This window comes from Apodemus sylvaticus, chromosome 21 (genome assembly GCF_947179515.1).
Source record: "Apodemus sylvaticus chromosome 21, mApoSyl1.1, whole genome shotgun sequence".
Lineage (NCBI taxonomy): Eukaryota > Metazoa > Chordata > Mammalia > Rodentia > Muridae > Apodemus > Apodemus sylvaticus.
The window spans coordinates 18,070,303-18,084,819 of NC_067492.1; the positions used below are offsets into that span (position 1 = coordinate 18,070,303).

The window sequence follows — 14,517 nt, forward strand, 5'->3', positions numbered from 1 at the left end:
GATGCTGTCTATGCAAAGTACAAAAAATTAATAAATACAGTAAATACAGTTTTGGACAAATGTAAGCAGCAAAAATAGTATATGTATATACGCGCACACACATGCACGCACACGTATATAAACAGCAGAGTCAGGGCAGTGGGTGTTCTTGAGGAAGGATGGGAAACGAGAATGGAAAGGATATGCACAACAATAATGTTTTATCATAATCTGCATATTAGGTTAAGTATATCATCTCTTTTTCGAATTCATGAAAATTCATAGTTTGAGAAAATTTTGAGGCTCCAAAGATCCCCTATTCAACGTCACACCACTATCCTGACCCGTATACCAGTAATAACAACCAAAACAGCACCCAACACCCGACTTACCCATTCACCACAAGTACAAAAAATTAATAAATTTTTTCATCATTCAGCATTCGCTCTTAAAGGGAAGGAAAGAGGAAAGGCTTCAGGCTGCAGCTGGGATCCCAAGATAAGCATCCAGCAAGCCTCCAAGAGAGGGAAATAGGAGACTGACTCCTACAGCTAAGTAAACTACACCTTTTCCTTGAGTGTTTTGTTCCTTAGACAAAAGACACTATTTCTGCTATACAACAAGCAGGCAGGCCTTTGCCTTTGGTAGGAACTGCTGTCAGTCACTCCAGGGCCCAGAACTCCCTCCAGTACTGGTGCCCTTTTCTCTATTAGTTGTTGCTGGCTCTCATGCATCAAATATGGACTTCCTGTTTCCCCTTTTTGAGCCCTGGAGACTTAGAACTGGCATGAGGCTTTGGGGAAAGAAAAAAAAAACAAAAAAAACAAAGCCAGGAAAACACAAAAGGAGCCAGCGTGACGTTTAGAATCTTAACAGCTGTAACACTTGTCAGATTTTCCTGTGTCTCCATCTTACATGAAACAGTGGTTCTGAAGTGAGTCCTGAGTTAATGAAGCTGACAGCAGTTAAAACTGAGGCTCAGAAGATAGCTGTGGTAGCTCATACCTACAAACCCAATGCCAAGAATGTGAGGCAGGAAGATTGCTAGTTTGAGACCTGCATAGGCTACAAAATTATAGGTGAGGGTAAACAAGACTTTGTCTCTAAGAAGCACTGGGATTACCTCAGTTGACACAAAGTTTACCAGCATGCATAAAGCCTTAAATTCAGTCCCTAGCACCACATAAAACCGGACACAGTCATTCATGTCTGCTATGCCAGCAGCAGCAGGGAAGCAGAGGCAGGGGGATCAAAGTCATCTTCATCTCCACAGTGAGAGGAGGCTAGCAGGAGACCTTACCTCAAGACAAACACAACCCACAAGAACCTCCAAACTTAACCTTGGGTTTGGAGAAAGATTTGGGGCAAGTGCTTCTGAATACTGGTATGCTGACTTATTCTAAATTAATTTTCTTTTTCATGTGAATTTTGCCTATAGGTCTGTGCAGCATGTGCATGAAGCACTCGCGGGGCCAGAAGAGGGCCCTGAAACCCCATGGGGCTGGAGTTACACACATGTAAGACATGTGGGTCCTGGGAACGGACAGACCTCGGTCCTCTAGAAGAGCAGAAAATCCTCTTGACCATTGAGACAACTCTCCGGCCCTATTCAAAAAGTTTAATATCTCTAGAAAGGTCTCTCCTTCTATTATTTCTTCTCCATAGTAAGACTGTCGTGGAACTCCGTAAACAAGGCTAGCCTTGAACTCAGAGATGCTCCTGCCTCTGCTCCCAAATGCTGAGATTAGTGTGCCACCAGTGTGGTGATTCTTTAATGGCTGACTAAGCTCCATTGTGTACACGCAGCACTTAGCTTATCCACTGGCAGGTGTGATACACAGCTGGTTTTGTTCCCCACCGCTGGGAACAGAGTATGCAGAGAAAGGCATGGCGTATACAGGTATGTCTAGCATGTGCTTAGATCCCTTTGGGAATATTTCCACAGGGGCAGGCTGGAGTCTCATAGTTATCTTTTCAGTGTTTCTGGAGAACCATGCACTGAATCCCACACTGGCTAAACTAATCCCCGTTTCCCAGGGTGCGTTCCACTCTCCCCTTCCTTGCAGCATTTGTTTGGTGGTGCCAAGAATGCACCAGGGCCTTGCTCCATGTGGGGTAAACACTGCATCAAGGAACTCCACTTCTTGTTTTTCTTTTCTTGAGGATGGAACCTCAAGGGAGCTTTGATTTACATTTCTCTGGTACTTAAAGAAAGGTACTAGTATTTCTTTTGAGAAAATACTTGTCCGTTGAATTCCTTTGTTTATTTTTATTGGATTATTTTTTATGACTTTACATATTCTAGACATTAATCTCTTGTTGGAGGATCAACAACGAGCAGATTCCCCCATTCTGTAAGCTGCTGGGGGGGGGGGACTAGCTCTGCTGGAACATGCTCTACACACTACTACAGGCTGGGCTGGTACTCCCTTCCTTTCTATGCAGAAGCATTTTAATGTAACAAAACCCCATTTTTTAAATCTTCGTGCACTGGAGTTTTTGCCTGTACAAGGGTGTTAGATCTCCTGGAACTGTAGTTAGAAAGCTGTGAGCTGCCATTTGGGTGCTGGGAATTGGGCCTGGGTCCTCTGGAAGAAAAAACTGCTGTTATCACAGAGCCATTTTTCCAGCCCTCACAACCCCAATTTGGACCACAAGTGTTAAGGGTAAAGTACAGCTCTACAAATGCACTTTTTGAATGGGGGTGCTCTGACCTTGTAACTTCACAATCTGGAAACAGGAGACACAGGCACTGAAGGAAAGAAGCTACTTGTGATCCAGGAATGGCATCATTAGGCCAGTTGCTATCTCAAAACCCAGAGACCTGATACTCTGCCTCTGTGGCTTCCAGTGCTCTGACCTCGGGCCTGTTTTATGATCCTTTTACACTGCAATGGGATCTGAACTGATCGACAATGTCAGGCTCCAATCTCAGTGCTGCAGCATCCATCCCTTAACCCAGGCTTCTCTGTTCTATTCTATTCTGCTCTGTTCTGCTGTCCTGCATGTTGAATTCAGAGCTTGGTGTCAGCAAGGAAAGCACCAGAGTTGTCATGCAGCAGCCTTTGGCTGTGTTCTACCAAGGGATGTATCATCTACAACCTACTCACATCCCTCCCCCAACAGCTACCAAAAATTCCCCTGGTGAGAAATGCTATTATAAGAAGGGGTGGCTGCTTTGTGACTCACACTGTTTCATTAAAAAGATTTTTTTTTTCCAAACAAATTTTCAGTAAAGAAATCCAAAGGTTTTCCAAAGCCACAGCAAAATAGAACAGCTCATGATAGTATTTTTCATAGGTCTGCCACTTCCCTGGAGGTTCCTATACCCAAACACAGGAGACATTTATATCTGCTTAGCCTTTTGTGTTATATCTGGCCTTTAGGTTGAGAGAAGAGTAGGAATCTGATTGATTAAACCCAGCTAATATATAATATAACTGGGTTTGTCAGATATTAAGATAGAAGGCCACTAGCTTGCAAGGCAGCACGTATCACAGGTCTTAGAACCTCTCCAGGGCATCTGGGTACAATGGTATAGATGCTTCAAACACATCTGAGCAAGCATGAGTAAAGCCAATGACTGATAGCTTAAATGGGTACTAGGGACAGTTGTTACAGTGGTAACTGGTATTTTAGAAAGCTTCCTATCTATCTTAAACAGCATTATGTCTTTGAGAGTGTAAATAAAAGAATAAGCAATATTTCACAAAACTAATTTGTTAGTATGGAATCCCAAGGGCTCCTTTAAATTACTGTAAAATTCCCAGAGTCCTTAGGGAAGAATCAGGATGAAAGAATCCTAGCCAGCTCTTCTCTATAGGAAAAAGGCTACCGAGATGGGAGTATCAAAAATGTCTCCAAATAGCTCAGAAATGTGAGCAAAATGACCATATAAGCTTGGAGTCTGGGGACTCTCTAACTCTGTCCCAAAGTGTCTGAGTAACTGTTTCTTCCACATACTAAGAGACCTCCTTTGACCTTAGAAGATATTGTATAGCACACAATATGGAAGTTAGTAATTTGGAATAGCTGTTTGTAAAGTATGTTTTAATTATATTTTATACAGAAGGGTACTAGAAACAAGAAGTCTGTGGCCATATTATAAATCTCATTCACCAAGACCAAGATGGCAAAGCACTTGAGTATGTGCACACAGAGGTACACACCCATGCATACACAGTGACAATTCACCAAAAGTCACTTTTCAAAAACATAAGTATTATCTAACAGCCACTTTTCATAATCTTTTAATAAAACAAAAAAAGTTATTTCAACATGGACCTTTTAAATTTTTCATTTTGAGCAAAAAGTGTTCCTATGTAACACGTTTATATCATACAAGGCTTTAATAAATTACTGAAAGCATCATTAAAAGCAAGAATAATAATAAAAAAGAATCCAACCTGATACAAAAAAGAGAGGGGCTGGAGAGATGATTCAGTGGCTAAGAGCATTTGCTGTTCTTCCAGAGGACCCAGGTTCAATTACCAATACCCACTTCTAGAAAGCTTACAACCTTCTTTAAGTGCAGTTCTGGGAGACTGGAATCCTCTTCTGTCCTCCAAGGGTAGCAAGCACAAATATGGTACATAGTCATATATGTGTAGGCAAAATACACATACACATGAAATTAAAAAACAAAAACAAAAACCTGTTAAACAGGCAAATGACCTGAAAATGTATTTCTTCAAAGATACACAAATGGATAGGAAAAAACAAGATCATATTTACCAATTTCCGTGACAGAAATATATAAACTACAAGACAACATCTCACTCATCAGGTTAGCTACCATCTGTCTGGTTCCCAAGAAAGCCCTTTTCCCAAGATCAAAAGCCCCCATTTTCTTTTTCCTAATCTCTGGCAAGAGAGACCTGTGGCCCCTCCAATAACATAAAACAGTGGTGCCTACTGACTTGTCAGGGTCAATGTGGCCCCTCCAATAACATAACAAGGCGCAGCCTACTGACTTGTCAGGGTCAATGTTAGCTTCTAGGCTCCCACAGTCCTCTCCTCCTCACTTAACTCTGAAAACCTTTCTCTCCTTGCTTTCTCCTTGCTTTCTCAGACAGTCTTGGCAGTTTGGAAAAAACTTTTTTACTTCTACCCATGGACAGCTATTTTGTTTCTTTACTGAGCCCATTTTCATTCACTATTTAAAAAATTAAGTTAAAAAGCCAGATATGGTGACTCTTGAGCCTGTAATCCCAGCACTGGAGAGGCAGACGCAGACAGATCTCTGAATTTACCCCAGCAGGGTCTACACAGTGAATTCCAGATAGAACAGGACAGCAATAGAGCAAGACCTGAGAGGAAGTGGGAAACAGAAGTTCTGAAACCGAGGATCTGGTAACAGCTCAGAATGGTAGTGTTTGCCTTCAGTGTATAAAGCCAAGTTCAGTCACCAGCACTGAACAAACGGGGCAGGTAATTCTAACACTCAGGGGTGGAGGCAGGAGAGCAGACATTCAAGTTTATCCTCAGTTACACAGTGAGTTTGTGACCTTGGACTATAAGAAAATAAAGGAACGCCGGGTGATGGTGGCGCAGGCCTTTAATCCCAGCACTTGGGAAGCAGAGGCAGGTGGATTTCTGAGTTCGAGGTCAGCCTGGTCTACAGAGTGAGTTCCAGGACAGCCAGGGCTACACAGAGAAACCCTGTCTGGAGAAAAAAAAGAAAAGAAAAGAAAAAGAAAAAGAAAAAAAGGAAAACCCAGCCTAAATCACAAACAGAGAGGAGGGGCTGTCTCCTATCTCCAAAACAAAACACCAACAAAAAATATGATCCAACCATTTTACTCCTAGGTATAGACATCCCCATCTCTAGAGAAGTGATGGTGGTAGTGGTGGTGTAAAAAAAGGTCTCAAAGAGTATTTGTTCATCCACGGCAGTATTATCCACAACATGGAAGCAATCCATGTGTCTGTGACAGATGCGTGGGAATGTGGTGTACAGTCTATCGTACACTCTAATACATATTCTGTAGTATGTGTTCAACCCTAAAAGGGAAGAAAATCTTGACTGGAGATGCAACCACAGGGAGGAAGGTGACGGGCATGCATGATGCCCAGTGAAATAAGAGTCACAAGACAAAAACTTTGTGATTCCTTACATTCAGTTCTTGCTGCACCCCTCAACTATACACTTAAAAATGGTGACAATGGTAGATTTTATTACATGTATTTTACCAAAATGAAAAGCAGCAGGGGTGGGGAATGCACTAAACTATCAACACCATGGCAATCTGAAACCTTCCCTTAGCAGACCAACGGGCTATTTTACAGACAGGTTTAAAAGGTGGTGAATCAAGCTTCATATGAAACAGTGACCAGAAAGAAAAGTCACTCTGGGTACAACAAAGAGGCTTCAAGTCCAAGGGTAAAGAAGACGCCATTGAGAAGACAGAGAGCCTCTCAGACTGGGTCACACGAGACCTCTTAGTCTGTTAGATACACAAAGATGACCTGCCCAGACCAGAAATAGGGTTGAGGGAAAAGGTGAACAGTCGCTGAAGAATTCCAGCAGCCTCACATACACTGAGTGTCCATGCAACACAGAACTGATACAGACAATAAACTCTAAAGCCCCAGGAACACTCTTACAAAGGAAGAATGTAGGCTGGAGAGATGGCTCAGTGATTAAGAGCACTCATTGGCTATTCTTCCAGAGATCCAGAGTTCAATTCCCAGCAACCACATGGTGGTTCACAACCATCTATAACACGATCTGATGCCCTCTTCTGGCATGCAGGTATACATGCAGATAGAGCACTCATACATAAAATAAATAAATCATTAAAAATATGTAACAATAAAAAGCAAAGATTCTTTTTTTTTAATTTTGTTAAATGTACATGAGTACATTGTAGCAGTCTTCAGACACACCAGAAGAGGGTGTCAGATCTCATTATGGTTGTGAGCCACCATGTGGTTGCTGGGATTTGAACTTAGGGCCTTCAAAAGAACAGTCTGTGCTCTTAACCACTGAGCCCCAGCCCCAAAAGCACAGACTCTTGAAGAGGACGCCAATCATCTTCATGATAATACACATTCCCAGCACCCACACTAGTTCCTGGCACCTGTGTGTACTCAGTCTTAGCGCAGTCAGTTTCTACATCAGCAGGAAACTCTCCTGCTTTGAGATAGGAAAATGGGGAAACTCAGAATATATCCACTCCAGTGTCATGACTTCTAGATCTCCAGCTCTCTAGCTGCTGGGCTGGGCCTGTGTGTGTGAGATTATAACTCAGGGCCCTTCAGTGGTAATGACCACCAGAGGCAGCTGGGCCTCATGAAAAATCAGGGAAAGACATCCACAGAAAGGGCCATTGCTTCAGTCAGTTTGTTCTGAGCCGTTCAGCTCTCAAGATCATGGCACACTGGCTTAGGCCTTTATGTGGGAGACAAATGCTTAATTCCATGTGAAAAACAAAACAAACAAACAAACAAAAAACAATGAAGAATGAATGTTCCTGCTAGTGAAAGGCACTTGTATGGATCCTATCTAGAAAATACCCAACTAGTTTAACAGTATCAAAAACAATGGATGTACCAAAACAAAAACAAAAACAAAAACAAAACAAAACAAAAAAAAAAACCCACCAAGTTCTTTCTGTTTCAGAAGGAAAAAAGGAAATTCACAACAAGCTGAATTTCAAATGTAGACGTTTCTAACTGCACTCTCAAAATCTGTTTTAAACTTGGATTCGGAAGTCTCTCCTCTACTCAACACTGGGAGTGGGGTCCAGTCATCAGCATGGTTATGAGGCTCCACAAAAACTAGCAGGCAGTCAAGTAAGGACACTCTGGGACCTCACTTATCAGGAGGCTCTTGTTTGTGTCTGTTTCATTTTTGTTGTCCAAGAGTGCACTGTAAATTCTTGTCATGTTTCCCCTAACTTTGAGTTATAGAAATAGTGAGATTGCTGGGCAGTGGTGGTGCAAGCCTGTAATCCCAGCACTTGGGAGGCAGAGGCAGGCGGATTTCTGAATTCAAGGCCAGCCTGGTCTACAGAGTGAGTTCCAGGACAGCCAGGGCTACACAGAGTAACCCTGTCTCGAAAAACAAAAAAACAAAACAAAACAAAAAAAGCAAGATACTGAGACTTCGCCCTTCAGCTTGCCTCCTGAGTCTAACAAAGATGGCGAAGTAGCAAGGTGAACTGCCTCATCAATTCAGAAACCATCCCAGTAGCTGATTTAGGATGACACCTGGGTCCTTATAAACTTCCACCTGACCACTGGTCTTCACTCTTATCCAATCAGCACAGGATACAAAGATAAACCTGGTTCTTCCATTTCCCCCTTTGATTTTTCAAGACAGGGTTTCTCTGTGTAGCTCTGGCTGTCCTGGAACTCATTCTGAGGACCAGGCTGGCCTATTAATTCAGAGATCTGCCTGCCTCTGCTTCCCGAGTGCCATCATGGAAGATTGAGAAGGACAGAAGCTAGGTCTCTGAGAAGCCCCTTCTAGTACTTAAGCCTATAATGTTAAGATGCTAAGAACCAACCATATGATTTAGACCGGGGCCTAGCAAAGCTTTGGGAAACAATGACTACAACTCTACACTTATCTCTTATTCTAGAGACCAAAGTTAGGGCTCAGGTTTGGAGCTTGCTTCAGGTACCCCGACCTCAGGCCTGCTGTCATTAGCCTAGCTTAGGGTTTGACAGGAGCGGGACAAGCTCCCTCCTAGGACAACACTGGCTCCCTAGGGCCAAATTTTTCTGCCAAATTCGAAAGTCTCACACACTTTTATTTTTAGTGTGATGTGTGCGTGCGTGTGTGCGTGCGTGCATATGTGTGTGTGTGTGCGCGCGCAGAGGAGAGAACTTGGGGGAGTTGGTTCTCTCCTTCCACCATGAGGGTCCTGGGGACTGAACTCAACTCATCAAGCATGGGGCCCGTGCCCTTCTCTGCTGAGCCATGCTGCTTGCTGGCTATACTTGGGTGTTTTGAGTTCAGTGCCCACTGAGCTTGGGTGGAGTGTCATCACAGTTGTAAAAAGTGGCGTGTTCCTTCAAGACCGGAGCGAGTGCTCTCCTTGATTAAGGGTGGCCTGACTCACAGCATTCCTCATGACATAGTTGGAGATGAGTCTTTGTTTAATATAAAAATATACACATCATAAAACAACCATGTTAACAATTTAACCACTGTTGCTTGCAATGCCTTTCAGATCTCATGGGGAATAATTAACTACGACCCTTAGGAAATTATCTTTGCCTGAAGGAAGCATGGAAAATAAGTCCCTTGTGGTAACAGAAAACTAAAAATCCTACATTAAAAACAAAGTCTTCATTAAGACTGGAACTTTTTTGTAGAACTGAGCAGGGAATGGAGCTGTTTAGAGACAAAGGAATGCTTTTTCTTTTTCAGAAAGCTCAAAAAGGCCCATTACCTCTATCATACCTACAGTGAGACACAGACTTTCTGATTCACTCAAATAGATGTGGCAACTGTTCTTCACTATTGAAGACTAGAAAAAGTTATATCTTTTGAAAATCCTGTGTGACAGCAAACATGCCCAGGAGACATGTTGCTAGCATATTCAGACACTTTTCTAAGTAATTCCATCTTAGCCCCAGTCGTCGATAGGTTGGTTAAAATACCAAACAAATTTGCATTTTTTGAATATACATATGTATACACATACATGACTAAGAAGCCAGACCAAACCAACACCACCCCCAATAGCCAGCCATTTTACAGTAGAAAACAGCAATATCACCTCACAGGTGGATTAGATATTTCATGTTTTCTCCCCACATTTGGACTCTAAGACTCCAAGGTTAACAAGACTACCACAAAAAAAGAATGGCCAGGCCTTCAGCATCAGAAAACCAAAAGCCACAGAATCACCTCAGGATGGGCCAGCAGCTGAACCGTGGAAGGAAAGGGCTGCCTGTGCTTCTCTCTCTCTCTCTCTCTAAAGATGTATTTATTATTATAAATAAGTACACTGTAGCAGGGCATCAGATCTCATAACCGGTGGTTGTGAGCCAGCATGTGGTTGCTGGGATTTGAACTTAGGACCTTCAAAAGAGCAATCAGTGCTCTTATCCAGAGCCATCTTGCCAGCTCATACATGTACTTCTCAAAGGAATTCTCTAGCAGTTATGGGAGAACTGGATACAGGGCAGACTCCAGACAGCACAGGCCTCCATCTGGGGGCTATGTTCTCATTCGTGGACAGCTCTGTCTATCAAGTTCTAAGGAGACAGAGACGGCAAGAACAATAGCCTTGTCCCCACAAGGCCATCACAGTGTTCCACTTGGAGTCCCTTTGTCTTTGGCTTTTGTGTATATTGTCACAAAAGACCCCCACACCAATGACTCCGTAGGACACTGAGGACAGACGTCTACAGATGAAGATATAATAAGCCTGAGCCTACACATCTGCTCAAGGTTAAGAGTCAGGCACTTTATCATGAGCCTAGCCTCCCCATTTAGTGGCTAGTTAAGTTTCTAGGGTAGCCAGAGTGGTGTCTTAGAGTGTAGTTGAACATAAGCAACATACACCTGTAACTGAAACATTGCAGAAGATGAAGGCAAAGGATTAAAAGTTCAAAGCTTACCTTCTTATATACATTTGAGGCCAGTTGAGGGTCACATACTAAGACACTGTCTCAAACAATAATCACATAAACAAAACAAAGTAATAGATAAAAAGAGCCAGTGTTCTGGCTCTGCCAGGCCTGCTTTCCGGCCTCACCTCTGCTAACTACAGCTAGCAGTCTAGGCTCCTTACTTCCCCCCTACACTAGGAGTAGAGTCACAGTAAAGAACAAGCCGATGGGCATCAACCATTCAGTTTCTTTCATCCAGCAAACACCTGTGTCAAGCACAGTGTAAGAGTTACAGCAGCACTCAAGAGCTAGTCCTGGTCTCACAGAACTGAAAACTTAGTCAAACTACAAGAAAAACAAGCAGATAAATGCTTATAAAACCTGCTTAAAAAAAAAAATTAAGATTAGCACAAATGATTGACAACAGTCACAGGAAGGGCCAGATGTTAAGAATGCCCACTAAGGAGAAATCTCTGATGAGCCCTAAGGGGTTATCTTATGTGAAGAAAGAAAGAACTAGCATTTCTGTCATAAGGAACCCAATATGCAAGGGTCACAGCATGAGGAAGGCACAGGGACACGGAAGGCAAGTGCAGTTGCAGAATATCCTCTCATAGGGTTTGGAGAACAACCGTTACAAGCTGCCACCACGGAGGATTACCACATCTATTTTTAAAATAACAAAGATGAGCCTAGAGAAAAGTGCTGTGTCTTGTCCAAGGTCAAAGTAACTCAGCAGAGGACCTAAAATTGGAAGCCCTCAGTATTCTACTTCAGAGCCCAGCATAAGCCCACAGCCTTGACTTATTTCACTATGGACAGCTTTCTGTGGTGAGGAGTCACCAAATCACCTTGAAAACACAAGTACTAACACTGTCTTGGTTTCTAGGCACCTGGTCAATCAAGCACTGAAAAAGCCCTACCTTTGGGATCTTACACAAGAGCAAAAGCTGCTCAGACCTAACTCCAAGGCTCCACAGTGGAAACAGCCTTTCTCCTCGCAGCCATCAACTAGAGAAAGGATGCCCCAGAAAATCCCAAGGCCTGTTCTAAGAGACAGGGCACTGATACAAATCAATGCTCACCTCAGGTGAACAGCACAGGACTCTCAGTCAGACTGCTACACCCACCCCAGTAAAAGCCATTTGGGAATTCAGAGAGCCAGTATGAGGTGAACTGCAGGATGACAGGAACATTCAATAGGCTCAAAGTCTTAAAAACAAAACAAAACAAAAGGACAGGATGGTCCTATATACTAAAAATAAGTAAATATATACAAGTATTACCTATAATGTTAACAAGTGCCTGCCACACACACTTTACAGACACTGAAAGGATGACTATCTGGAACTTTTCTTGTATTCCCATTACTCAGTGGTGCTCCCTACGACCATGACTGGATGGGAGTGAGGGTGGGGGGAGTGCTAAGGCTTCATATCTGAAGAGTGTGAAATTTTGGAACTCAGTGGTAAGTTCATGACTATCAGGGAACCTGACAATAGAACAAGGATAAAGAAGTTTCTATTAAGATGCAGACTTATGAAATCTTACCAAAAAGATAACTCCTTTTCTCCCTCCCCACACAAGCTTTTATAAAGTTAGTTGTTTGCTACACCCAAAATTGTTTTAAAAGCACACCAATGACAGTTTACTTACAAACGTAATCACAACTGTCTCACAAATACAGCTGAGCCGTGTGGACTCAACTATTTAGGAAAGATTATTAATTCCAACATGCCTAACACAGACCAAATGCCTAAAGGGTACCAAAGGCAGTCAGGCCTTGTATCTGATTTCCAACAGTTTAGTCAAAGTCAGAGAGGCTCTAAACCAGCCACTATAACCCACCAAAGTTACTTCAAAAATTTAAGATTATGAAATTGACCAAAAGATGGAAAGATACAAAACAAAACAAACAAAACCCCCATCTTGTTTCGAAATTAGCTACAACAGTAATCTCATAGGTAAACCTTCCATAATGTACCCTAAGGACAGGAGAAAGCTTTCTCCTGCACAGTAACTAAAATTTCCCAACTCAGACATAGGAGTCTGAATCCTTAACTGCTTCACTTCAACTGGTGATTAACAAACAGCAACCCCACACCCCTTTTGACCAATTTTCTAGAGGCCTGCCCTGGCTTCTCAGGACAGCCAAGCAGACAGACCTGTTTTCCTCTAGAAGTCTTTGCCAGGCATTTTTTACCCTACCAGCCAGGGCCTGGGAAATCCCCCTCCAGCCGTTTCCTGGCCTGTCACCAGAAGTGCACAGAATGAGTTCATCTAGATCCTTTCAATCTTCCTCTTCCCCAGTCATGTGCCAACTGCCGGGTAATAGGGTAATAATACCCCACCTCTCCTATGCTCTATGAAAAGAAAAAAAAAGATGCAGAATCACGGGAAGAGCAAGCACTTAGCGTGGAGCAGGAGAAAGAAAGATGGAGGGATGTGAGAATCCCTAAGCCAAATCTACTGCATGCAGCATGAGAGACCAGAATCCTGGTCCTGCAAACCCAAAGAGAGGCTTTCCGTATAGACCACACCTGTCTAAGACAGCCTCCTGTTCTGCTTTAAACAATTGATACAGCAAACCAGTTGGGCAGAAACACTAACCACCTCCCTTTCCCAGCAAGGGTAAGAACCCTAATTCAAGAATCACTTGCTTCTAGTTTTATTTCGTTTCTCACCCTTTGTTTAGGAGACACTACCTCCCTAACCAGAAAGGTAGGCACCATCCAGCAGTGGCAGAAATTAAGAGTCTCTGACAAGAAGACGTTTGAGGATCATGATGCTAATAAATGCGACCTCAATAGGCAGGTTTCGCTCAGCCATCCACAAGTGAGCACATGCCTGCAGTCCTAAAACACCCGGCTCCACAAGCCTGGTAGGCAGCTTTCTCTCTAGGCAGTAGTTATCCTATTTGATCCTATTCATCCTCTGACATGGAAGGAATCAGGCGAAGGACAGGAGATAGCTTCATACCCATACCTTAGCACACTAAGAGGTTTCGGGCGCCCCGGCGCGCCCTCCCTTGCACTCCACCCTTCAAGGCCTCCGTCACCCGCGGACTCACCACTGTGCGAGCTGAACCACCTGGGTGCGATGTGCAGAGGTAGAGCATCCGCCAGCGAGGCTCGGGAGCCCAGGTACAGCATCCCGTCTCTATGGTGACCGCCGGTCTCTTGGTAACCATTGCCGTGGGCATAGGTGGAGTCCGACGTGGACCCTCCGCCGCCCGGCGCCCTCTCTGAGTCGCCGGTCCCGCGGGAGGCGGGGGTGTAGAGACTAAAGGGCACCCCTCCGGCCGTACTGGGGTCCATGCCCATGCCCGCCACCGAGCTGACCGAGCGGCTGCGCAGCCCCATCGCCCCGCCGCCCGTCCGGTAGTGCCCAAAGTGGGGCGCCCCTCCAGGCGGCGGCACGGCGCTGTCATCCGTGGAGACCCCCGGGAAGGGGCCCCGAGAACGGGCCGCCGTGCTCTGCTTGCCCCCCATGTTCGCCGGAGCCCCGGTGGGGCGGGAACGTGGAGGCCGAGACCCTCCCCCACTACTCAGAAGCGGGTGGAGGGCTGGGCGAACATAAAGGCGGAGGGTTGGGAGGGGGGAGTCACAAAAGAGCCCCGAGGTGGGAAAATGAAAAAAGGAGAGAGGTGGAAAAATCTTCAAAAAGAAAAAAAAAATCCGCGGGGTGGAAAAAGCAAGCGAGCGGGGACCCCAAACTAAGAATTTCAAACTGTCCAAGCCGAATGCATGTTCCCCTTAAGGTCCGACGAAGCGCGGTCCGGAGCGAGCGCCTCGCGCCACAGGCCGCCCCCGGGCTCCGGAGCCAGAGGAGCCGCAGCGAAGGGAGGGAGGCGCCGGAGGAGGCCGCTCGCCTGCCCGCAGCAGGAAGCGGCGGAGGCTCCGGGCGCCGCGCGCGTCCCCCGGTCTCAGGACTCGACGACCGGCACCGGCGGCCCTCACTCCTCCA

The 14,517-nt window shown here is 44.6% G+C and overlaps 1 protein-coding gene across 3 annotated transcripts in view; it reads right to left on the reverse strand.

Moving 5' to 3' along the window:
* The window catches only part of Znrf1 (zinc and ring finger 1), an 89,937-nt gene extending 75,631 nt beyond the window's left edge, over positions 1-14,306 (reverse strand). For all 3 annotated transcript variants that reach the window (XM_052167346.1, XM_052167348.1, XM_052167347.1), the window contains exon 1: positions 13,622-14,306. In XM_052167346.1, the coding sequence (XP_052023306.1) occupies positions 13,622-14,042 (421 nt within the window). In that variant the 5' untranslated portion in view covers positions 14,043-14,306. The remainder of the gene's footprint in view (positions 1-13,621) is intronic.
* Between the last annotated feature and the right edge of the window lie 211 nt (positions 14,307-14,517).